At 39.4% G+C, this 25,977-nt stretch overlaps 4 protein-coding genes across 4 annotated transcripts; 3 read left to right on the top strand and 1 right to left on the bottom strand.

The window, feature by feature from the left end:
- Positions 1 to 6,690: 6,690 nt before the first annotated feature.
- Positions 6,691 to 7,623, top strand: LOC310633426 (olfactory receptor 13H1-like; the record flags this gene model as incomplete). Its single annotated transcript, XM_083351131.1, has 1 exon — positions 6,691 to 7,623. The coding sequence occupies one exon, from the start codon at positions 6,691 to 6,693 to the stop codon at positions 7,621 to 7,623; it is 933 nt and encodes a 310-aa protein (XP_083207257.1).
- A 4,039-nt stretch (positions 7,624 to 11,662) lies between these two features.
- On the top strand, positions 11,663 to 12,595 carry LOC310633425 (olfactory receptor 13H1-like; the record flags this gene model as incomplete). Its single annotated transcript, XM_083351130.1, has 1 exon — positions 11,663 to 12,595. The coding sequence occupies one exon, from the start codon at positions 11,663 to 11,665 to the stop codon at positions 12,593 to 12,595; it is 933 nt and encodes a 310-aa protein (XP_083207256.1).
- A 4,330-nt stretch (positions 12,596 to 16,925) lies between these two features.
- On the top strand, positions 16,926 to 19,986 carry LOC310633424 (olfactory receptor 13H1-like; the record flags this gene model as incomplete). Its single annotated transcript, XM_083351129.1, has 3 exons — positions 16,926 to 16,968; positions 17,063 to 17,118; positions 19,036 to 19,986. 3 exons carry the CDS (start codon positions 16,926 to 16,928, stop codon positions 19,984 to 19,986), a joined length of 1,050 nt encoding a protein of 349 aa, XP_083207255.1.
- A 2,248-nt stretch (positions 19,987 to 22,234) lies between these two features.
- On the bottom strand, positions 22,235 to 25,708 carry LOC310633423 (lysozyme C, milk isozyme-like; the record flags this gene model as incomplete). The annotated part of the gene is made up of 4 exons (XM_083351128.1): positions 22,235 to 22,253; positions 22,635 to 22,713; positions 23,502 to 23,663; positions 25,573 to 25,708. The coding sequence occupies 4 exons, from the start codon at positions 25,706 to 25,708 to the stop codon at positions 22,235 to 22,237; spliced, it is 396 nt and encodes a 131-aa protein (XP_083207254.1).
- Positions 25,709 to 25,977: the final 269 nt, after the last annotated feature.

Below are 25,977 nucleotides of genomic sequence, written 5' to 3'. Positions count from 1 at the left end.
ATAGGTGGCCCTGTGTATGTTCCTAGGGTTGAATCAAAAACATCTGCATATTCTTCGCATACTGCCATGAGGCCTGCAGTTTGTGTCCGGTTTATGCCAGTAATCTGAATACCTAAGGCATCAAACCAATCAAGTCCAATAAGACTCATTCTTTGGCCCCCTACTACTATTACATCCAGGTGCCCCAATTTTAAATTTTAAATTTTACCAATAATGCGGCTTCACCTTTAACTTTAATGTGAGCATTCTGAAAATCCGTTAAAATGATATCTGAGGGTTTTAGTTTAGTCCAATTGCTACTGCGCCTACACATGAAGTCAAATGTGTCTTGTGAAATGATTGAGACTGCAGAGCCGGAGTCCAATTCCATCTTACATGGAACTCCTTGTAGCTCTACCAAGAGCTTAAGTTTGGGTTTGAGGGGGCGTCGAGCCCCGGTGTGGCAAACACTTCTACGGCTTCTGCAGAATTCCACACTAACTGGACCCTGGGCCCCAGTACATCTCCTAGTCAGTTCTTCCAACTGGTGTTTAGGTGGCCGGTCTCTCTGGTGGGCTCTGCAAACCACCACGATGTGGCCTGTTCTTCTGCAAGCTCTATACGTGGCTGAGCGAAATCTGCAGTTGGCGTGAAGATAGTTGCCTCTGCACCCCTTATATCTTGGTAAGAGAACTGCCTTGTAACCGTCCTCTTGCTGGTGGTTGTTGCAGTTTTGTGCATTGGATTGCCTTTGAAGTCTGTTGATCTCAGGTTCTTCTTCTTCTGACGATTCTCCGGTGCATTTGGCGACCTCTAGATGGACCTATTCTTCGACTTTTGAAGGTTTGGTAGGCTGAACAGTCTACACTGTGCCCCCGGCGGCTTTGTCGGCCATCACCTCATCCTGTGCCTCAGAAAACATTAAGTTGGGTCTAGCAAACAGTCTCTGCTGAAGTGTTCTGTCCCGAAGGCTGCAGACAAGCCGGTCTCTTAGTTGTTCTTCTAAGTTTGAGAACTTGCAAAGGCGGGCGGCCTGTCTTAGGCCTGCAATGAACTTCGAAGCTGTCTCCCCAGGTAGCTGCACTCTTTGGTCGAATTTGAATCGCCACGCCATCTCCGACATCTTGGGCTCAAAGTGCCCGGTTAGCTTCTTCTTAAGGTCTGCATATGAGACTGCTTTGATGGATGTTGGCGCGAAAAGATTCTCTGCTAGGTCGAAAGTTGCTGGGCCACACACACAAAGCAACGTGGCGGCCTTCAGGCCTTCCTCCACAATTTGATTTGCTGTCAGATAGTTTTCTACTTGCAAAAGGTAAGACAGCCATTCTTCCGGATGCTTCACATCAAACTCTCTTAATTTGCCGACCTTCGGCATTCTTCCTTCAGATTCCTGAGATCTTCGGATCCTGCTTCTAGGCTCAGGGAATGCATCCGCTGAGCACGCAGCCGCTAGTGTGGCTTATTAGTTGGCCTAGAGAGGGGGGGAATGCCTCTTTCCTCTGGCATGTGCTGCCAACCCCTTGTTGACTTCAGCTGTAATCGGCGAAGCAGGATCCCACCTTTGTTGCCACTGTTAAGTCGTGGGCTCTTGGGTGCAGGAAGGAAGACATGAAGCTAAGTACAAGATAACACATACTTTATTCTTGCCAGAATTGTACTGAAACTTGGGCTGCAACCAGCCCTTAGGCGGCAGCCAATAGGTTTGAACCCACTTTTGCCGCCTGGGGCTAGCCAATTACAGGACCGGAGACAGCTTGTCTAGGTTACTGGAGAGCTGTTAGCCACTCCAGCAACACACATGGTGTAACACCACAAGCCCAGTACATAACAGAAAATCACATTAAGATTGCACTCTGTCTTAGTTATAGTTCTCATCTGTTTAAAATTGCCCTAAGAATTTTGTTAGGAATTTAAGGTTGGGGGTAACACACAAAAGGTAAAACAAGTAATTCATATTAACACTGCCTCTATTAAAAATCAAAAGAAGTATTTTTCTGAAATGTTGGTAGAATTACAAATAAAAAGAAAAAATGTAGCAAAATGCCGATATCAGTAGGGTGTATGTTTAGTTCTTTAATTGCATTATAGTTCACAAGTAGGAGGAGTACCTCAAAATAGAAAATAAGAGATTAAATCTTTGGAAAGATTTTTTTTAACAGAGTAAAGAATAGATTTTATGGAAACATTTAAATTAATAAGCTTATAGAAACTTCATACAAGAATACCATGTTGTTGCTTTGATTCCATTGAGACCATATCCCATGATTACAATTAGCTGAAGCAAAACATTAGTCGTGCTAACTTCTTTAGAACTTGAAATAAAATAAAATCAATATGACTACAAACTCATTAAAGGCTCATTAAAGGCCATTCAGTAGGCTAGCTCACCCTTAAGCTAAGATAATGTTTATTATCTTTTTATTTGAATTATACTTGGTGAAAGCAGGGTTTAGTGTAAAGTGGGAGTCATAAATAATCCTGTTGTTTCCCATGTAATACCAGTAATGTATAAATCAATATAGGCAATCCTTGTTAAGTGACCGCAACCAGGCCCAGCAGCTTGATCATTAAGTGAAAAAGTCCCTAAGTGAACCTGTGACTGCACTTAGGATCTTACTTCATCTTTTCTTTGCTCAGCAAACCTGTCACTATTGTAATGACACTGATGTAAGTGTAACTGTAGTTGCTAAATGAGGCAGTCACTAAAGAAAGACTACCAGTACTAAAAACTACATCAGCTACTACGATAGCAGTTTATGCATATTCAAGAAACAGAATGGTCATAATCAAAACTTATTGTGTGGTGAGATTATTGCAAAGAGACTCATCCCGTTCTTGGTAGTTTTTCTCAAGACTAGGAAAGCAGTTGACTATTACGTCTGGCTGCTTCACAGCTGTTTTACGTTATTTATAGTTTTGCTTTCTGTTTTTAATTTTTCTTATTATGCTTATAATAAAGCATATAATATGCAGCAAACACAGCTAATATTCTTTCTCTTCCTATTTTCCCCACAACAACTCTGTCAGGTGAGTTGGGCTGAGAGAGAGTGACTGTCCCAGAGTCTCCCAGCCAGCTTTCATGCCTAAAGTGGAATTACCACAGAATTCCCAATCTCCTGGCTTTTAGCCTGGTGTCTTAAATACTAGACCAAACTGGCTCTCTTTTATTTTAATTGGTAGCTGCCTGGAGTGATGTATTTGAGATGACTGGGCACACAAATTTAATAAATAAGTAAATGGTCATCCTCAAATGCAATCTTTCTACAAACTTTCTCAAGAAGGAAAATGGGGGCAGGTTAAAAACCATCTAACACTGGTTGGTGTAATAATAGTTTATTGAGGAGGAGACACACCACCCCCTCCTTTACGGAAAGAGGGACAACACCCACACTGAATAATGAATTAACCACTGCTTTAACCAAGTAGGAAGGACAAGGACCTAATGAGTTAGTCACAGCACTAACACTGCCAAAGAACCTCTTTATTTTTTTGCGACTCAAGAGTCTCAAACTCTTTCCAATAGGACAACATTCTTCCTCAGTCAATTCTGTAAGACTTCCCCAGCCAAAGTCCAACTGAGTGATTTAATCCACTGCTATACCACTTGTTAGCCAGTAGACCTGCCTTAAACAGGTCCATTGTAAACCTCCCCTGCTGGGATTCTCAGCACATCAGTCCAGCTGCTACCACTGCCAACCAATTGCTATGCCAGCCATCTCTCCTAGGAGACTATTAAGGCTTGCTACTCTGTGCCTCTGGTACCCTGGGCGTCATAGCCCTTGATGTTCCTACTCACTAACAGCAAGAGACTGCCTAGCAGATGCCAACTCTTCATTATCTGTTGCTTTTTCTCTGTCACTTCTGCATTTACTTGCTCCTGACATAGCTTCAGATATCTGATCACCTCTGCTCAAGTTTTGCAGCCACAACAGGCCACCTACAACTGTTGCTCATTACATACCCCATTTTTGATTGCCTCTGATTTTTCCAACTCTCAGTTTCTCCAAAGGTCATCAACAGGCATGACCAACACGGTCTCTGTACTGTCTCTTCCTTGCTCAGCATTGATTCTGCTTAAAATTCTGTTAAGCAGAATCCTGTTATAATGATATATATGTAGAGAGATTTGTAAGGTATTTTTAACTCTGAATTATACTCATCTCAATGCTGCTAATGCATATGAAAACAGAGGTGTTTGTAAAGACAGTAAATAGGACTTAAAAGCAAAGTGCATGTGATTTTCCACTGAGTTCATTTAGAATCCAGTCCTTGAATTAGTTCTGGGTCAGCCAGTCTTACTATAGGTGGACCATCAACAGTAACGGAACTTGTCAGCAATCAGGGAGTAGCTGGGAGCAAAACTGTTGTCTTTTCTAACTACAAATGTGGAGAGCTTTTTTGGTCAGGAATTAAGAACAGATCATATAACTTTTTTTCCTCCATGAACCTATTTTTGAAAACATCTGCTATAATAAACATTAACACCTCACCTTACCTTTCCCACTCATAATCTTTTGTGACTATCACTTCTGCCCAAATGCCAATGCTTTTATCCACTGCCAGCATTCTGAAGCAAAGGGAGATTTCTGATCCAGATCTATTTGTACTGACTTTTGAATTCAACATCCTTGGTGTAGTGGTAAGGTAAAGTAAGAGCTGATGATGCTACTGGATTTATTTTCTGAAATGTTCCAAGTAGCTGAGATTGCTCTCTCTTTCTTTCTCTCTCTCTCTCCTCTTCCTCCATCATTCTCTCTGTATCTGTCTGCCTGCCTATCTCCTTGCCTCTGTGTGTGTGTGTGTGTGTGTGTGTGTGTGTGTGTGTGTGTGTGTGTGTGTTAAGCTCTTAAGTTCACCACATTAGACATTGGGGCTGTGTGTACAGTAGATAGCTTTGAGTCTCCCATAGATCACCTTGTGCATTGTAGAAAGTAAAATAAACCCCTTCTGTTTTTATTGTAAATGTTTTCCATCTAAAAGGGATGGATTGGGGTTCCTGATATTGGATTTATTTGGCTGTTGTATTATATTACATTGCCTGACATGTTCTTTTCTGATTCAGGAGAGCTCTATTATTTTCTGGATTCATTTTTTCTCCTCTGTCCTCAGAATGGAGGGACAAGACTTTCCTGTCACTTGAGATATTTTTTCCAGTAATATAGATTTGCAATTTAACTATTTCTATAGTTGTTTTTTTTAAAAAAATAGAAGTTGAGTGTCAGAGTATATGCAGTCATTTTCAATCAAAAATTTCAATAAAGCATTACACTGTCCAAATGCATATAAATTTTGGTAATTGTGCTTATCCTGTAATTTTTTGAAAATGTGGATTTAAAGAGGAAAATTTACAATCCCTAAATTTGAATAAAACTGGGAAAGTTTCAAACTAAGTTGAAAGGCTGAACAAAAATTGCAATTGGTCATTTCCATTCTGTAAGATTTTTGTGAGTAATTTCTCTATTTTATATCACATAAACTTGTTACAAGAAAGAAAAATAAATAAATTAGACTTAAATATTGCTAATTCCATGCTGTTTTGAGAGAACTGAAATGATTGGACCGAAATTCCAGACACAGATGTATATATGATATACAGTATCTAACTGAACATACATTGACATTCTGCGTTGATTCCTTCACTATTATTCTTTTCATAAAAATCTTTTTTTTTTCATTAAAAATTTCTAACTTTCAAAATGCATGAATGTTTTTGAAGCGCCTAGAACTAAGGAGAAATTTCCTGACAGTTAGAACAATTAATCAGTGGAATCACTTGCCTCCAGAAGTTGTGGATGCTCTGACACTGGAGGTATTTAAGAAGAGATTGGACAACCATTTGTCTGAAATATTATAGGGTTTCCTGCATGAGCAGGACTAGAAGACCTCCAAGGTCCCTTCCAACTCTGTTATTTTGTTAAAATGTAAACAGTCTTAAGGACTCTTAAGGACAAGAAAATAATACTATTGAACAATATTTAAAGTAGCATTCATTAGGTTATCACCTATTTAAGGCTTACTTTTTTCTGGAATTGCTAAATAATTAATATTTTGAAACTTGATATGCAGAATGATCCTGATGAATTATAATTCATAGCCCAAATATGCTATTTAAAAAAGGAGGGGGATATGTAAGGAAAAACTGTTACCTAATTTGGGAGTTTGGCTTTTGTACTAAATATAGCACCATATAATTGTTCAGATTTGTCTTAATTTATTTTATTTTATTTATTTATTTATTTTAATTCCATTTATATCCCGCCCTTCTCCGAAGACTCAGGGCGGCTTACAAGCTTAGCAGTAGCCTTCATTCTATGTATATGCCTGCTTATTAGGGCTTTCATACACCACCCCCCCAAGCGGCATTATTACAAAGTCAGCTTAATTGCCCCCAACAATCTGGGTCCTTAATAAGCAGAATTGTCTATCTTCATTTACTGCTTGAATGTAAGAGCAGTTGAGACTGAAATGCTGAATTTCACCAATTTTATTAATCAAAACACCATCAATTTCTATTGAATAAAGTAGGATTGCTTTCAGGGGTTGAAATTAAGTCTTATATTGAGGATCCTATTAGACATATCCACTATAGGAGTCGACTTGATTTACTCCATCTCATGTATTAACAGAAATATCTAACCTCTTCTTTAACTTGCCACTTCTAACAATTTATTCCTTCTTCCATGCAGGAAAGAAGAGGTATATAATATTGTTATGGCATCTACCAATGAAACAGTAGTAACAGAATTCATCTTAATTGGATTATCTGACCAACCTAGAGCCCAGGTTATCTTCTTTTGCCTCCTGTTGATGGTGTACCTTGTTAGTCTTCTTGGCAATGGCCTCATCATCACATTAATTATTGTGGACCCCCAACTTCATACTCCTATGTATTTTTTTATTTGTGTCCTCTCCTTGATAGACTTCATTCTCATCAACAATGTAGTTCCCGAGGTTCTCATCAACTGCTTCATTTACAGGCCCACTATTACGTTCTCCAGATGTTTGTCTCAAATGTATCTGGGTCTATTGCTTGTCTCAACAGAGTGTGTTGTCCTTGCTGTCATGGCTTATGATCGTTTTGCAGCTATATGCAAACCCTTACACTACATGCAGATCATGAGTTGGAGATTATGTATTTGTCTGATGGCTATGTCTGTAGGCTTTCCTTCCCTGACAACCCTTACCAATGCACTATTGCAGCCCACTAACTTTTGTGGTCAATATGTCATCAATCATTTTGTATGTGAATTGCAGTCTTTCCTTAAACTGGCTTGCTCTGACACGCAGATTAGTGAGATCTTCATGCAAATTGTCACCTTCACTCTTGTAATCCCACCATTTGGCTTCATAGCCATGACTTATGGGAAAATAGGTCATGCTGTATTGCGTATCCATTCATCCCATGGTCGCAGGAAGGCCTTCTCTACATGTAGCTCCCATCTTGCTGTAGTCAGTGTGTTTTATGGTACAATTATGATCATGTACTTGATGCCTCAAGGAAAAACTATTTCTGACAAGGAAAAGATCCTCTCTGTAGTCTATGGAGCTCTGACTCCTATGCTGAATCCTATAATTTATAGCCTGAAAAACAAGGATGTGAAGGGAGCTTTTTGGAAACTGATCAGACAAAAAATGACAGGATAGATTGAAGGCCCCTGTATTGTACAATGCAGAGGCAATAGCATTTACCAACTGTTTGTAAAGATTATTTCCTTCCACCTTCTTTGTATGGTCCTAATAGCAATTGGGTCTAATTGAAAATGCGTGTGTTCCTCATGTGTGTTAGAGAACAATTTGTGACAATCAGACATCAACAATTTTCTTAGGCTAAAAGCCATTCTCCCCATCATAGGCAAAATAGATATCAGATGACTGTGGTAATTGTATCCTGTTTATGAGTACTGCAAAACTGATGTTGAAGAATTGTGTCCTTGAATTAGGCTTTTCTCAATGATTCTGGATCTGTTTCAGTTTTTTGTTGGAGGTGGAGGACATTTTCTTTTAGCTATCAGCAACACCACGAATGGTCTAATAGTGGAGATGATTAAACAGATTGATATGAACCATATGAACCATTAAACAGATGGGTGAACCATGAAGTTAGGAAACTAATTGTGATCAGTCAGAGATGTCATCAAAGATCTTCATTCTAGAATATTTATTATCCCAATTAATTATTTCTGAACACATTTTTTCATGAAATAGAAATGGAAAACAGCAGCAAACAAAGTGACCTTGTATATACCATGAGATGCATCTGATTGGAAAGGACAGAAAATAGTTAACTCTACCTCTTCCACCCAGGACCAAGGCCTTAGACATTGATCTCTGGAGGAGGAACACCTCCCTCTTTACTCATCCTGGGCTGAATCCATATTAGAATTATACATACATGTTCACACCTTTACTAATCCTAAAAATTAATAAGTAAATATACAGTACATACCCACAGTAAATGACTTGAGCAATAAAAAAAGCATCTGACAAAACTGGAAGGGACTATAATACTAACCACCATCCCTAATACCTGCTAGGGATTGTTAAGCCATTTTCTACATTCTGTGACTAGAATGACACCTTATAGTAAGGTTAAGAATTGCAGGATTGAGTTCCTAAAGACAGCCTCTGTTGAAATAAATTTATCAACATGGTAATGTCCATAAATCTAGTTGCCTCATTATGAACTGCTATTGTGTGATTGTCTTCCAGCAATATACTCAACTCCTATGCAAACCAATGACCATTTTAATAAACAATGTGATATATGTCCCTCTGGATTGTACATAGGATGAATGGGCAAACTTTGTGCTAAAGGATCCATGGACACAAGTTTGACATCAAGACTCAAGGACAAAGCAGTATCAGAGCATTTCCACTACAAGATGCACAAAGTGATAATTGCTGAATTTACATGAAAATGTGTCAGGCTATCGTAAATGAACTCAAAGAAACATACTAGGGTTTTAATATACTACGTGTATGTCATGGTTCTGACAGATGACACTCTTCAGAAGAACTTGTTCAACAAAGCCTGAATTGTGATTTATGGTTTTGGGAACTAAAAAGGGCAAAAAGGGAAGAGAATTAGTAAGTAAGAAAAAGGTGGAGGATAAACAGTAAGATGGTAATTTCATATAGAAAGAAGGGCAGAAGTCCTAATTCTATATCTCCTCCTCCTCCTCTCCTCCTCCTTCTTCCTTTGGTTCTTTAAACTTTCATTGTATTTAAAATTCTAATAATAAATTTCAATGGACCTTGCCAAAGAAGGATGAGAAAACTGGAATGTTTATTCATGCCAAACTTTGGTTCTGTGTCCTATGCCTATCACATTGCTACCTGTAGATGCAAGGTAAACCGGGCCAGTTTTGCACAGTTCCTAAAGTTCAGGAAAGTGCACAATAGCAACTAAGCTTGGAGAGTAAAGAGATTCCTCATGGAGTTCAATCAGAGTCCAGTCCTTAAATCACTTCTGGGCCAACCCTTCTTACTCCAGGTAGATTATCAGCAGTAACAGTGCTTGTGACTCACTAAGGAATAGCTGGGATCAAAATCATCATCTCCTTTTTCTAGAAATGCAGAGAGCTTTTGTTGGGGCAGAAATGACGAATGGATCATGTAAGTACTTTTTTCCATGAACCTATTTTCAAAATATCTGCTATACTGAACATCAATATCTGTATTATTTTCCCCATAGGTAGTGTTTTTCCTTTATAACTGATAATGTTGCTCAGCAAACATATTTGTATATCAGTCCTAATCTTCTTCTCCTTCAAAAGTAATTTGGACTAAATTGCACATATTACAAAAGAACTGAATCTTATCTCAGGTCACCTTTGCTGAAACTGATATTAGGTAAATGATTCCACATTTGCAACAGAAGTATGAAAGCTTGCTACTACAAACCTATACCTGAGTGTAAGCCTCATATTGTTGAGTATGAGGTTCCTTCTAACTAAATGAGTTTTTATGATTTCAGCATAATTGCAAGTTTGGCTTGCATTTTATTACATTTTGAATATCATTTATTTATTAACACTCTGTAACTGGGGACAGCAAATAACTTAACAGAAGCCAGGGACAAGGCCACCCAACTTCTTTATAAACAAATAACTAGACTGCAACAGGTTCTTTTCCAACCCTGGAAAGGTGACATCCTCCACAAAAGCCTAAAGACAGCAGATAAGCTTAGGAAGAGGAGGCAGCCCACATATTGCAAAGAAATACAGTCCTGTCCACAATGCATTAAGTCAGTTCATGAATTTCTCATCAGACTTTTTGCACCACCTAAGATTCAAACTGAGGGGACCAAACCGCAGGTCTTCTCTGCCAAACTCTTCAGATTTGGGAAGAGGTTTTTAGATCTATGACATTTGTGTATTGATTTTTTTAATTGGTTGGGGGGAAAAAGTAAAACCAGAATTGAGATCTGGAATTGTGGTCTGAAAGAATAGCAACAGGGCCCCCTTTGCAACAGGTTCTCTACCGCTTGTAGAAATAGTCATATCAATATGCAATATGTCACGGTGGCCAGGCTAATGCAGGATGCTACGAATCACTCCTCACTTCACTTCATATATTTTACAAAGTGAGAGCATCCCTCTGTCTGACTCCAGTGTAGATTTTTTTCATGGAAGAATGAATATTAATTTGATTCTATAATATTTATCCTTCCAATATTCTACAGGCCAGGAACCACCCAGATTTGCATCCACTAAATTCCATGACAGAATGACTTTTAGCCTCAATTCAACTCACAGAAATTGTGATTTATTTATCACTATCACATTGTCACACATTCATCACTTCAAAACCTTTAAAACAATTAAACCAGTGTTCTCTTGAAATGTACAGTAAATGTGTATCATAGATGACCTCTGTTAAGGCATCAACCTAGTATCCAGTTTCTTGGGTCTATGAAGCCTAAGACAATAACTATCAGTAGGTGAAGCCCAGCTCATGGATGTGTCCATGAACATTTGTCGCCAGTTTTCTCTGGTTTATTTTAATCATACCCTAGTCCATCCTCCAGCCCCAGTGATTTTTCAAGATCTGCCTAGCTTATGTTCTCAGTCCAGCACAGACTCAGCCTGAGCTATGTTTTCAGAATATATTACTCTCTTACTACTCTTTGGAATTGTTCTAATTGTTCTAATTAGCTAAAACCCAAGAGCTGGTCAGACTGGAGAATTGACCTGGACTGGAGTTTTACTTACTTGTATTGATCATTAGATCTGCAGCTTTTCTGAACAACTTAGAATATTTTACCCAGATTCTAAGTAAACCCTATATCCAACATGTATTGTATTATATGCACCCATTGCACTCACTAGTTTCTTTAACTTAGAGATATCCCCACCCAAAAATATCCAGAGCATTATCTAATGTGTACTATAAATACATGTATCGGATATCTTCATCCTGGTTTTAGAATATATATTTTTTTGGTTGGAGTATTGTATCAATGAACAACAGTTTATATATAACATGCATACTTTATCTTCATTGTGAATAATGGGGAGTTTGATGGCAACCTATGGCCATATTTATTTGCAATCACTGAATAAAAAGGAAAAGATAAAGAAGATGTTCCCCCCTTTCAGAGATTATCAATTAATTTCTTCTATGGTCACCTGTAAAAAGTGTTCATTTTCCCCCACAGGAGACAGAAATATCTAACGCTGCTATGGCATCAACAAATGAAACAGTAGCAGCGGTATTCGTCTTAATTGGATTATCTGACCAGCCGAGAGCCCAAGTTATCTTCTTTTGGTTCCTGTTGATGGCATACCTCATTAGTTTTGTTGGCAATGGTCTCATCATCACATTAATTATTATGGACTCCCAGCTTCATACTCCTATGTATTTTTTTATTTGTGTCCTCTCCTTGATAGACTTCATTCTCATCAACAATGTAGTTCCTGAGGTTCTCATCAACTGCTTCATTTACAGGCCCACTATTACGTTCTCCAGATGTTTGTCTCAAATGTATCTGGGACTGCTGCTTGTCTCAACAGAGTGTGTTCTCCTTGCAGTCATGGCATATGATCGCTTTGCAGCTATATGCCAACCCTTGCATTATGTGCAGGTGATGAGTTGGCGATTATGCAGTTCCCTGGTAGCAACGTCCGTGACCCTTGCTTTCATGTTTACCTTGATCAATGGGCTTTTGCAGCCCACTGACTTCTGTGGCCATCGCATAATCAACCATTTTGTCTGTGAGCTACAATCTTTTGTCAAACTGGGTTGCTCCAACTCACATATCAGTGAGATCTTGATGAATGTTTCCAGCCTCTTTCTCTTAATCCCTCCCTTTGGCTTCATAGTTGTGACTTATGGTCGCATAGGCCGGGCTGTAATGCACATTCGCTCAAGTCAGGGTTACAAAAAGGCCTTTTCCACTTGTAGCTCACACCTTGCTGTTGTCAGCGTCTTTTACGGGACAATCATCATAATGTACATGGTTCCGGAAAGAGAATCAGTTTCTGACAAGGGAAAGATCCTATCTATAGTCTATGGAGCTCTGACCCCTATGCTGAATCCTGTAATTTACAGCCTGAGAAACAGGGATGTGAAGGGAGCTTTTTGGAAACTGGTTGGAAAAAAGATATCAGATTAAATCAGTGTTCATCTCTGTGTATTATCCAGAGGCACCTGTAGCTGGCAGTTATTCATAATTATTTATTGTAGATAGTAAAAATTAGCTTTTCCCCATTATCATTGAATGATGTTTCAACCATGGTACAATACCTTACACAGAACTCATATTTGGCTGAAAACAGTGAAATCTCCCCTCTCAAAAATCTCCCCATTTTTATAGTTGAGAGTGGGGTCTTCTGCCTATTTACTGCATATATAGTAGCTTGCTCTACCAGTTTTGGTAGGGATTTGGTTTCTTTCTTGGTGATTCCTTGATTAAAGCATTGTAAATCTAATGAAGTTCCAGACAGTACCTGTTTTGACCTCTGATGCACCATTTAAACAATTATGGAATTATATATCTGAATTTGTGTGGCAGGGGAAAAAACCCCGCAAGTTAAATATAAGGCACTACCAGATGCAAAGAATAGAGGAGGATTGGGTTTAGCTGATTTGTTGCTGTATTATGCAGCTTGCTGTTTACTTTGGATGAGAGATATTGCTGAGAAATAGAATGTTTGCAGAGTGAGAGGGATATGACCTGAGTGACATGGATATTTGTTATACAACAAAGTCAAAGTTAATGTGGATTTTAAAAATGATTCTATTCGACGCGCCATGTTGAGAATATGGAATACGCAGAATTCCAGGTTGTGCCCAAAAACCTCTAGGTGGTGCTCAGCACAAGAAGCATTTTATAAATGATAAATAATAAGCAAACACAAATGGCTGATTTATGGAAGTTAGAGGGTAGAGGCCTACCAAACCTCAGAGGGAAGAGTGTTCCATACGGCAGGGTCCGCCATGGAAAAAGAACACTTTCTAGATTCCATAATGTGGTAATGCTTAAGGACTAGAAATGTACCTACCTATCTAACCTGGTAGGAAAGATGAGTAAATCTCCTTAATGGAAAACGGTCCTTCAAATAACCTGGCCCTGTGCCATATTAGGCTTTAAAAGGAAGGAAGGAAACAGGAAGCCCATGCAGCTTGTGCAACAGAGGTGTTACATGGATAAACATAGGGGCTCCCTTCACTATGCACACTACATCAATCTTATATACTTTACATTGTCATACTTGGTGACCTAAGTGATACTATTGCTGCCCTCTCATGGTCCTGGAAGCTGTGAAGGTTTGGATGGGGGACAACAGGCTTTGACTGAACCCTGGTAAGATCAAATGGCTTTGAATGTGTGGAGGTGTAGGACTGGGGACTTTAGCATCTTTAGGTCTAGATTGGGTTATACTGCCTCAGCCAGACCCAGTCTGCAGTTTGAGAGTTCTCCTGGACTTGTGATTCCTGCTCAAAGAACAGGTGGAAGTCATGGCTAGGGCTCCCCTTGCACAACCACGTGCTGCATGCCAGTTGTGTCCTTTCCTGAGTACCCGCACTCAGTCAGTCAAACCCTGGTCATCTCATGCTTGGCCTATTGTAACACAGTCTTCTTTGAAGAGTATTTTGAAACTATAGCAGGTGCAGATGGCATCTGTGCAAACAGTTCCTGGGTCCCCTAAGTAGCCCATGTTACACCACTGCTCTGCGGGCTGCACTGGTTGCCAGTTTGCTTCCAGATCCAATTCAAGATGTTGGTTATCACCATAAAGCCGCTCGTGGCATGGAACCAAGTTACCTGAGGAACCATCTCATCACAAGGGGATCGGCCCACTGCTTCACTGGCAGAAGGGACATGCTGCGGACCCCATCAGTCAATAAATTCCGGCAGGTGGGCTCCAGGAGAAGAGCCTTTTCTGGGGTGGTTCACATTCTCTGGAATATTTGGCCCTGAGGTGAGATCCGCACTCACTCTTTTGGCCTTCTGAAAGGGCCTGAAGACCTTGCTCTGACAATCCAATGGAGGTGGTTAATGGACTAAAATAAGATCCCACCTCTTCCCTGTGTGCAACTTGATCCTTACCATCTTGTCAATTTTAAACCAATTTTAGTGTTAATATTGTTTTAAAGTTTGAAGAATTTATTTCATTTTTATGTCTGTAGGCCACTTAGAGTTGCCACTAGGAAAGATAGGTGGCATATCAATTTATTGATAAGTAAGTAAGTAAGTAAGTAAGTAAGTAAGTAAGTAAGTAAGTAAGTAAATAAATAAATAAATAAATAAATAAATAAATTCTGGAACAATTGAAGCTTCTGGGTGGTCTTCAAGGACAGCCCCATGTGGAGCACATTGCAGTAATCTGAAGGAAGATGACTAAGGCATGAGTTAACGTGAGAAAGACCTCGCAATCCAGGAAGGGATGTAATTGGCACACTAGATAAATTTGTGCAAAGTCCCACCCCCATCCCTAGCCATGGCTGCCACCTGTTCTTGAGCAGGAGCTATGGGTTCAGAAGGACCCAAACTGCACACCAGCTCAGTCTAGGGAGCTGTCACACTCTCCAGAGTCAAGGATGGAATATCATCTGAGTCTGGGTGGCCAAGAACCCAAAGTCACTCTGTCTTTCCAGGGTTGAGTTGAAGTCTGGTCCTCCCCATTCAGACCCTTGCTCTTTGCTCCTGCCCTGCAATTGAAAGGTATTGTAGAACTTGAATGGCAGGAGAACATACTTCATTTCTTCTTTCAATTGTTCAAAAAGTAGCAATCGTTCAAAAGGTAACTGCTTAGTGCTGCACTATTCCTCTGCCTTTGTAGTGGCTGCCTTTTAAAATAACCAAATTCCAAATTTGGGACTTCGAATTGGAAGCAACTGTTCAGAAGGCTCTGAGGAAGCTTGGATAATGGATTGTGTTGGGTGAGTCTAGGATTTTAGCCTGAGGACCCCCAATCTCAACTTCAGAATTGCACATTAAAACTATATGGTCAGCAGCACATCATATACTTGTTCCAAGTGAGTGGTCAGGACACTGAAGGGCAACAAGATTTAGGGCAACTTGACTTCCTTCTGGAATGGGATGGGAAAATGGCAAAGCAGCTATATTGGGATTGCAGTGTATGCCTCCCAGCATACACAAAGGACAGCACAGAAGGAGGCTGATGGTGCAGATCAGCAGAGGGGCTGGACAGCTCCGGGCGATAACTGCTCACTCAGGATAAGCCTAATGACTTAAGCTGTTGACAGCCCCAGGCATGGTCAGCCTGGTGGGAAGCCAGGATCTACACCCATTGTCACCTGCACTGGCAGGAAGCCCAGGTTTGAACTGATTGGATGCCATCCACCTGGGCAGGTACAAATAGACACCAGGCTTCCCTGTTTCCCCAGTTCGTTCTGTTCAGAATAAACTCATCTTTACCCCAGCTCAGTGTCCGTCTCTATGTGAAGCACGTGACTTTACAGGGATGGTTTACTCTGAGGCATTCAGAATAAAAATAAATGACAAAGATACCATCCAGGATGGTCTCCAAGCTGCTTTGGTGCTCTGCCTTGTTGGGAATCCAGATTAAAATGAAGTTCTATAATCATTCTCATTCAGGAAAGCCTGAGAGTAGAAGGAAAGGGAGGGAAAATGAGACACGGAGAAAAAGGTAATTTAAAATTTATAAAGTAGGATTGGTTTGAGTAGTATTATTTGTATACCTCCTATGACAAATCCAGAATTCTCCTTGCCCTTGAGTGACAATGGCCATTAGCCACCTCCAATGAATATATCCACATGCCGCTACTATTTGTATCTCATCATCCATCTGCAGCTGAGGCACCCTGAGGATAGTTTTAAGCAGTTTGTTCTGGACTATTTTCTATCATCCCATCCCACCTTCAGACTCTACAAAGTAGAGAAAATGGATGTGAATAAGAGAGTGGGTCTGAAATGAAGGGTTCCATGTCAGCAAAGGTGGGTCTCCCATTGGTTCGGCCAGGTTCCTGTGGGACCGCCCCCTTCTATGTGGTCATCAAACTATTCTCCCACCTCTGGGTTCTCTTTTGGTTGTGAAGGACACCAGAACACTGACTTCCACAGACATTTTATGCTATAAAATTCTGAGAAGCTAAAAAACTGTTTTTTCTGTAAAGCAGTCTGTCTGGAAAAGAATGGCACCGTTGAACTTACATAATGAAATAATTTATCTTTTCAACTTTAAACCTAATGGGCAAGAAATTCCCTCGAAATTCAATTAAAAATCTGCCCTTGGAATTTTATCTGGGCCTTCTTCCAGCAGAAATGCCATTTATTACCCACTGGGGAAAAGATAAGAATTTAAAAAAAACCTTTTACCTCAAGGAACTGGCAGTGTTGTTCTCAACGCCAAAGCAAAGAACAGATCTCACAAATTCTCCTTCTGCTAATTCCCCCCGCCCCCTTCAAGTGGTTGTTGTTCTTCTCAAGCGGTAACTCAGGAGTGAAACCAACCACAATGAGGAACACTACCTTTCGTAAAAATACACAGTGCAAAGATCGTAGGAATGGATGATGCTAGAACTAAACTTCATCAAATCCCCAGTTTCTTGGAAAGGAAATAGCACCATTTTTTCCCCACTTGGCTCTTCACAGTTACTTTGCAAGACATTAAAAAAATATTTGGCCATTTATCACTGGAAGAACACTGGGTAAGCAAAACTTTAGAATTAAAAAGACAAATACAGAAGGCAATTTAAGTACATAGTTGTTCTCTGTTTGTAATCTGTAAAAGAAATCTTGAATTCATGGGGACCTTGATCCAGACAGGATACTTTGAAGCCATGTCTTCAGAAGCAGCTTTCCCTGTTGGCAATCATATGCAGTTGCTATAAAATGAGCACAACATGCAGACGCCAAACTTTATCATATGTGTTGGGGGGGAGTGTTTGTGAATCGGTTGCTGGTTGAGCTCCGGATGGCGCCCGACCTTCGCTCCTTCCAGCGCGATCAGAAGACTCATTTGTTTGAATAAGCCGGCCTGGCCTGATGGGGGATGGGTTGGGATTTTATTTTTGTAGTAAATATTTTTACCTATTGTTTTAGCCTGGGCAGTTGTTTAATTCTCTTTTAACTTTTGTATCTTTTTATTTTTATATGTTTGCCCTGTTCACCGCCCTGAGTCCTTCGGGAGAAGGGCGGTATACAAATAAAATTATTTATTATTATTATTATTATTATTATTATTATTATTATTATTATTATTATTATTATTATCTATATTTGTGTGTACATGTATCTACAGACAAAGCAAGACTTTGTCTTATGTTTGCTACTAAATGTGAATAAAGAATCTGAGACAGAAATAGGACGAATGACCTTTAAATTATCCATCTGAATAAAGGCTAATTCAAAAAGGAGGGACAGAAAAAGGAAGTCTAGATGTAAATTTCAATTAAACAGAAGGCTGGTGCAAAAAAAAAAAAAGAAAAGAAAAAAAGAATGAGAATGGAACTGTGGCTGAAATGAATTGTATTGTCTTCTGGTTATTCTAATGCTTATCTTTTTGATAAGGTTGGACTTGTTGCTATATTAACTCTTCTCTCTCTCTTCTCTCTTTACCTTTTATTCCAAGAATGTTTTTCTTTTTGTGAGATTTAGTTTCTAACCAACTTCCATTCTCAATCTCCATCTTTTATGGTAAATTACAGCCCGGGGAAGAGGCCAGGAATTTGCTTTATAATCTCTCCTTTGGATTCTAGTACAGCACAAACAAGAGTCCTGGACAGTTTGAGAATGGATTACCTAGTATGTGGTTAGATTTTCCTAATAAAAATATCAGCCTATTTTCTATTCGGAATAGAAACATAATTTTCTCCAATATTTCCACCCTCCCAAAGAATTAACTGGTGCCATTAGGTGAAATTCTGATCGTCATTTAACTAACAATAATTCCAAAGCATTATCATTAGAAAAAAAATATCAGTGCATAAAGCAAAGAAAAACGAAGTTAAGGCTGATACCTTAATAGAGATACCTCAGGTTTAGTAACAACACTGTGTCCTGCAACAAATTGTACTTGCTTACAATGTACCTTGCTTACTATGTACAGAGCATTTTTGGGGTCTGTCAGATCCAAGGAGGAAAGGATGGTGTCCTTGCGATCAGCACTGGTTCTACTTTGTGAATTATCTGAGCACTATAGCATTGCTTGTAATGAGTTGACTCAGGACATTTTTGTTTGATTTCAGTAACTGGGATGGGGATGAAGCTACTGCTTTCAGCTTGCTGCTTTTATTACCTTTGGAAAGAGATTTCTCCATCTTCAATATGAGATTGGCTTTGAGTACCTAGCTATGAGAGAGAAAGTAGCTTATTTAGTTTTGGCTTAGCATTTTATGCAGTCACTGCAGTTTGCAAACGATATACTCCTTAATGCAGTGTGTGAACCCACGCATGTGAGAATCCAACAATTATATTCAATAAATCATGGTTAAAAGAAATTCTGTTTTCAGACAGATACATTTTTATTTTTTCTATATAGTTTTGGCAGCCTAAACATTTAAAGTGAAGGTATTGCATCTCTCCTGAATGTAGTCAGTAATCACACCGTTCTTTCTTTCCTGCAGGGGAGAATGAGAGAAAATATAGTAGGAACTTCAAATGAATCACTGGTGACCAAATTCATTCTGATTGGATTATCAGAACATCCCAGAGCTCAGATTGTTCTCTTTTGGTTCCTCTTGATGGTGTATCTCATTAGCTTTCTTGGCAATGGACTCATAATCATGTTGAGCATTGCTGACGCCCGGCTTCACACCCCCATGTATTTTTTCATTTGTGTCCTTTCCACCATAGACTTTATTCTTACCAACAATGCACTTCCTGAGATCTTGGTGAACTGCTTCATTTACAGGCCCACAATTTCTTTCTCCAGATGTTTGGTCCAAATGTACATTGGATTATTTCTGGTTGTAGCAGAGTGCATTGTTTTGGCAGTCATGGCATATGATCGTTTGGCAGCTGTATGTCAGCCATTATACTACATGCAGATCATGAGTTGGAGATTATGCTTTTATCTAATAGCCATGTCAGTGGCCATTGCCTTCATGACGACACTGGTCAATGTGCTCTTGCAGCCCACCGATTTCTGTGGCCATCACATCATCAACCATTTTGCATGTGAGCTGCAATCCTTACTCAAACTGGCTTGTTCCAACACAGTCAGTGAGCTCTTTATGCACATCTCCAGCCTCTTTCTACTATTCCCTCCCTTTGGCTTCATAGTGGTGACATACATCCGCATAGGCCTGGCTATACGATGTATAAGCTCTACCCAGGGACGTAGAAAAGCCTTCTCCACCTGCAGTTCTCACCTTGCTGTGGTCAGTGTCTTTTACGGAACAATCATGATCATGTACCTGAGACCCGAAGGCAAATCCGTTTCTGAAAAGGACAAGGTCATATCCTTAGCATACGGGGCTTTGACTCCTATGCTCAATCCTCTGATCTACAGCCTGAGAAACAAGGATGTCAAGGGGGCATTCTGGATGCTGGTTCAAAGAAAAATCTTAATGTAATGTACACATACTGTACTCACCATCTACCATGTAGGTTCCTACTGCTGACAATCTCTAGAAACCCTTTGAAGAGAAATTTAATAACCAGCATTGCTACTCCTAATAAACCCCAGAGGGCATAAGCAATACCAAATGTTAACAAGGAACGTGTTAGGGCTTCAAGCGCAAGATTCACAATACTTTTGGAGAATATCAGGTTGGGGAATATATTCACAAATAAGCTGAGAATTTTAGATGCCAAAATACACCCCCAAATACATTACTGGTTTCAACTTATTGATGGATGGGCTTTTCCAAAAGTATATATGGTAATATTTTTTAAAAGTACTTGTTAGCCCATTTGAGCTCACAGATAAGCCATCCATCCTCAATTTTCTAACCAAAATACCTGGGCTGGAATGCAGTGAGGAGGTAAATTCCAAAATGGGAGAGGCCGTATTCCAGAGGTACAAGAGGCAATTCAGTCCAGATATTATGTATGAGAGAAAAATGAGTGAAGACAGTCTGCCCCTAATAGTTTATAGATTACAATGTAGAAGTGGATAATAGAGTTTTTAGTTTGGAAAGATTTTGTCTGTGAGTGTGAAACAATAAAGAACTCACTGGCAAAAATGACCATGTGTCATTCTTGATTTGGAGCCTAACATTTTCATGAAAAGCCTGTTTGGTCTCACGATTAAGGCACCAGGCTAGAAGGCAGCATACTGGCCATGAAAGCTAGCTAGGTGACTTTGGCTCAGTCACTCTCTTTCAGCCCTATCCACTTCACAGGATTGTTGTGGGGAAAATAGCAATAGCACTTAGACTTCTAGGGCCTTACAGCCCTCTCTAAGTGGTTTGCAGAGTCAGCATATTGCCCCCAACAATCTGGGTCCTTATTTTACTGTCCTCAGAAAGATGAAAGTCTAAGTCAACCTTGAGCCAATCAGGATTGAACTGCCCAACTGCTGGCAGTCGGCAGTCAGCAGAATTAGCCTGCAACACTGCATTTTAACCATTGCGCCAAAACCAATATAGGTGGAGGAAGGTGTGTTGGATATGTGTGCTGTCTTGAGTTATTTGTAAAAATAATAAGGGTGGGATGCAAATAAATAAATAACAATTTCAAGACAGTTTACAGTACTAATATTATATGGAGAGATACATCAGGATCTGTGTCAAGTGAAGTTTTGAGTCAATAACGTATGTGTTGCACAGATCTGCTCTGTCAGAGGAATAATTGTAGCCTGTTCAATTATGCAGGAATCATGAGTGATGAGAGAAAATAAATAAAGCATGAAACAGGAAAGGTCATAATGCATAACACTCATTTTACTGAAGTAATTTTTGAAGATTTTAAAAAGCAAACTCGTTCCTTCTTCCTACCCAGAAATATTTTAAAAATCATCCTTTGTGTGCAAAGAAATCTATTCATCCCAACATGTGAGGTACAAGCATAGAATCAAGTTGTTAAGTGTTGGTTTTTATAAGAAATAGCATCATTTTCATCACAGGAGGAGGAAGAGTAATGTAGGATCATCAATCTCAGAGGTTGCAGTCCTGAGTCCATTGTGACATATCTCTTCCTTGGCAGTTCCTTGTCCACCCATTCCTAGAAGTAAGAACAGGAATATTGCTTTTCTTTTTACATCACAAGCATGATAGTTTCTTTGATGATATAACTGCACTTCAAGAGATTCAGAAAGTTTCAAGGTGAGCCAGCTTTTCAATGAATCTCCTTCCCTCCAAGTTAAAATCAAAGAAAAATAATTGCCTTAGCTAAAATAGTCCTGATTTTCTATTTCTCATAATAAAGCCTACCTGCCACACAATAGATACTATGGACTCTCACATAAACTTGCCAGAGTCCATGTTAGCCAGGGCTGAAGTGACTTAAGGTCCCAAGTATTGGCTGAGCACCAGAAGGCTCCCAAAATTCTGCCCAAAACCTTAGAGAAGGTCTCAGAAGGTCACACAGCAGAATAATGTTTAGATAACTATAAGTACTGACCACATAATGTCTTTATGATTTGCTTTTAAATGCTGATTGCTGGCTTAAAAGTTTTCCATTTAATGATCTGCTCCTGCAGCCCCTTTCTTACTCATCCTATAATTGGAGGCTTCACAAATGATCTCTCCCTGCTTGTGCCACTACTAGGTTCTTTACAGACCCAGTTCTCTGATCCCTTGGAGCTCATTCCTGGGATCAGAATCCTGGTGTTTAAAAGGCCATTTGCCAAATTCTTTTCCTGCTTGTCCCAACTGGGCACTAAATCTTGATGGTGAACCTGTTTAAAAAGATGTATAAACAGCCAACAAGCACAAAACTGGATAATGAATGTTAAATTATGGGGAAGAAATTATCCAGCTACAATTCACCTGCCAAGCTGTGTGCCAGTATACTTGTAATCTACCTTTAATCTACTTTCAAACTGTGATTTAAAAGACCATTAAACCCAAATTCAAAAGACTGTTAAACCAATATTCAAAAGCAACCAGAATGGAAATATAGCAATAAAAATACTATGTGTCATATTCTGAAAGTATATTTCTCCACCAATGTTAAAGTTGTACAATAGTCTAAAGAAATATAATTATCTTTCATGAGCAATAGTTGAGTTGCTACTGAATGCTACAAGTAGAAAGATGTTAATGAGAGATTGACTCACCAGGCAGTCATACCATTGGGATCACGCACAACTCTCTTAGCACAAGCAATATCATCTGTGATGTCATCATCTGTGAAAGCTGCCGGGAGAAGCAAATTAAAATATGTCGCATCCTAGATGCTTCAAAGTTATTTCCAAATATTTGCATAAAATTATTATATAAAGCAAAAAGAGAGATAGAGAGAGATAGAGAGAGATTGCGAGAATGTTGATCATGTGACACACTGGGACCTCACCACTGGTGCTCATTATAATTCAGACCACACTGGGGTGGGTGGTGTGAAGGCCAAAGTCAAATATGTCTTTGTGGGGGAAGGTGAGAAGTTGTGAGAAGTTAAGAAATGGGGTACTAAGTGGGGGAGCAGATTGAGGAAGGATAACAGGCCAATGGAAAACTTGGTACCTAGATGATCCAGGTAGGAACTCGAAACAATTTTGAGAGACAGGGTGGTTAAATGTGAATCTTCATGAATTGGTGGGTGCAATAAGACAATTACAGAGACCAATAAAGGAGTAGAAGGACTAGAATTTCCCTACAAAATTTTCATATAAGTTATTTGGGATATTTCTTTTTTTCTTTTTCTTTTTGCTTTTCTAATAAAACAGGTGTCAGCCCTTGGTAGTAGATCAGGTCAGGAAACAAACGCTACGAGGATTATGGGAATCTATGCTACTTCATTGTATAGAATATAATAATGACAGAATTTTAAAAACTTCTCTCTCCCACCTCATACACAAACAGGATCAATGCTTCCTTCTTTCCCAGGACTGAGTTGTCATACTTTTCTCATCAACTTTCTCTTAATAGAGAAACAACTCTTGCATTCCTTTATCAAGATTATATCTCCTCTCCACTACATATCTTACCACTGCAAGGCTTATTACAGCCATTAGCTGTACGGCCCTGGTTATTGTTGCACCAATAGCGGCTGTTTATCTGGAAAATCCCATAGTCGCGACTGCCATTGTCGTTTATCGGACTCACAGCTTGGGTGTCATAACGGCTCTCATGATAAGACATACAGACCCCTGGAAGAAAGGAAACGGGGAAAGAAGTATAAAAGTACTGTGCTATAAATGAAAAAGCTGTCTTGATTTCTCACACAGAACATTTAAAACAGAATATTTAACTATATTCTGATTCTTTCCCCAACAAGGAAGAACCCAAGAAGTTCATTACATTTTGGTGTGGGAAGTCAGCCCACCTGAGAAAGAAATATTTTTGGGAATATTAAAAGGCAGAATATAATGTAATGTATTGGCTTTAACTGTTTTCTTAAATGCCTTGTATCACTTGCTTAAATGTCTGACCTAGATTTCTGTGTTGTAACAGTTGGTGTTACTGAAGCCAGACTTACTATCTCCAGGCAGATAATTAGGTTTTGAGTGGGAAACTGTTACTTCAAACCTATTGGTCACCGCCTAGAGGCTAACAGTATAAATAGCTGCACAGCAGTCATTAAGGCTGCTTCTGTTCTGAGTTAAATAAACTTGGTGCTGTTTCAACTCTCCGTCTTGCTTAATGCCTGCAAGAACTGAATATTTAACATATAATATTTTCACAAAAGATCTCAAAGGCAGAAACCAACCACCACCCCCATGTCTCTCTGCCCCAAACAGAAACCAGGTCTCCGGAAATGCAGATGTGATAATCTTGTCAGAAAGATTGGAGATTAGACAAAGACAAAGATTGGGATTAGAAAGATAAAGATCCCTAGAGTCAACAATCCCTCAAACCAAAAAATCCAACAGAGGACATAGCCATCAGCTGCAGACCCAGGGAAGCAGGATATGACCTTTGTTCATAATAGGATTAACCCACCATTATCAGAATACCAGAAAGGCACACTCAGACTCAGGTCAAAGCTCATGCCACAGGAACAACTCCAAACAAAAGCTCAAGAAGGTATAAAAACCCACCCCTTCCTACTACATGTGGTCAGCTTTCCCAGAGCCATCTTTTTGTCTGGCTCTCCTCTTCAATAAACTACAACCTTCTTTCTAAAGCAGTCTCCATTTTGATTATTCCCAGCTTGGACTGGAGCCTGATGAAGATTTTTCTTTCAACATTGGAAACATTCAGGAGATTTTGGAATAAGTCTGATTGTTGTCTCCAAGATTTTCCTGGGTTGTTAATGGCACATAAAGTCCTTTATTAGCCTAATACACTGGCAAATGCTTGCTCAAAGGAAGATGGAATCTGAAATCTCCGTCCCTTGCACGATATATTAAAACACAATTCTCCACCTTTCTAATTTTGTCATTAATCATATTCTCCAATTAATTTAAAGAATCAGTTTCCCTTCTGTTAGAAAACCTCCCAAGGTCTTATCCTCTTAGTTAGAGATGGCCTTGAAAAGTGCAATCCTACTCATCCCCCCTCCCAACCTTAAACTAAATGTCTTAAAGCAATACACAAGTTTAACATATGAAATAGCTACTTCTTCATCTCTTGTCAAGCAATAACATTCTATATTAGCAGACTTGAAATGATTTGGGGGAATCTGAAGCATCTTACCTTTGGGAGGATGCTAATAGCCCCCTATTCATATGTGAATAAATATAATATTAGCTAAACCAGTTATTAATAGACAATACAGAGACCAAAGTGTTCTAAGGAAATCCCAGTTCTGCTCTAGTCCCAAACAGGTGACAAACTGGAGATCAATCACCCACATTAAAATCAGGATGCTAATGCAGGTAAAAAAAGTAGAGGTTTTCCTGTCCTGTCTTTTCTGACTTTAGAGTGCAGGATGAAATCTTCTCAGTCATTTGTCATGAGAAGAAAGGGTATTTTCTCATTCTTAGAAGACAGAACAGAGTTTTTTGAACATTGAGTGGGCTGGATGAAATTTTCTGGAAAGGAATTGCCCCATTTAGGATCCCTTTAGCAAACCTGGATCTTGCTACGGTGGAGAAAAAGGGAGAGTAAACTCACAATTTCCCAAGCTGACACCCATATATCCATCCATGCCACTTTGTTTCAGACGTCTAGCCAGTTCACATCTGGAGAATACTTTGGTTTCACTTCCTGCAATGAAGAGGAAGAGGAGGGTGTACACCAATGCCTTCATTGCTGCTTTTCCTTGGAGGAAAATGTCTGACTTCTCCTGTGCAGCTACTCGGTTTTTATAGTCACAGAAATTGGCACATCTGGAGACATTGTAAACAAAGTATGTTGCGATAATAATTCATGAGGTGATAATAACCCATGAGGTAAGTATGCACTGACCAGCAGAGAGCGCAAAGGGCAAAAGCCAAAGGGGGGAAAAAAAGAGTTTTAACTATCATTTTCAATTTCATAAAAAGTCAAACCAAAATGGGGGGAAAGGACATATTTTGT

This window comes from Vipera ursinii (genome assembly GCF_947247035.1).
Source record: "Vipera ursinii genome assembly, chromosome: 2".
Classification (NCBI taxonomy): domain Eukaryota; kingdom Metazoa; phylum Chordata; class Lepidosauria; order Squamata; family Viperidae; genus Vipera; species Vipera ursinii.
The sequence above is the reverse complement of the archived record's forward strand: the minus strand, read 5'-3'. Positions and strand labels throughout refer to the sequence as shown.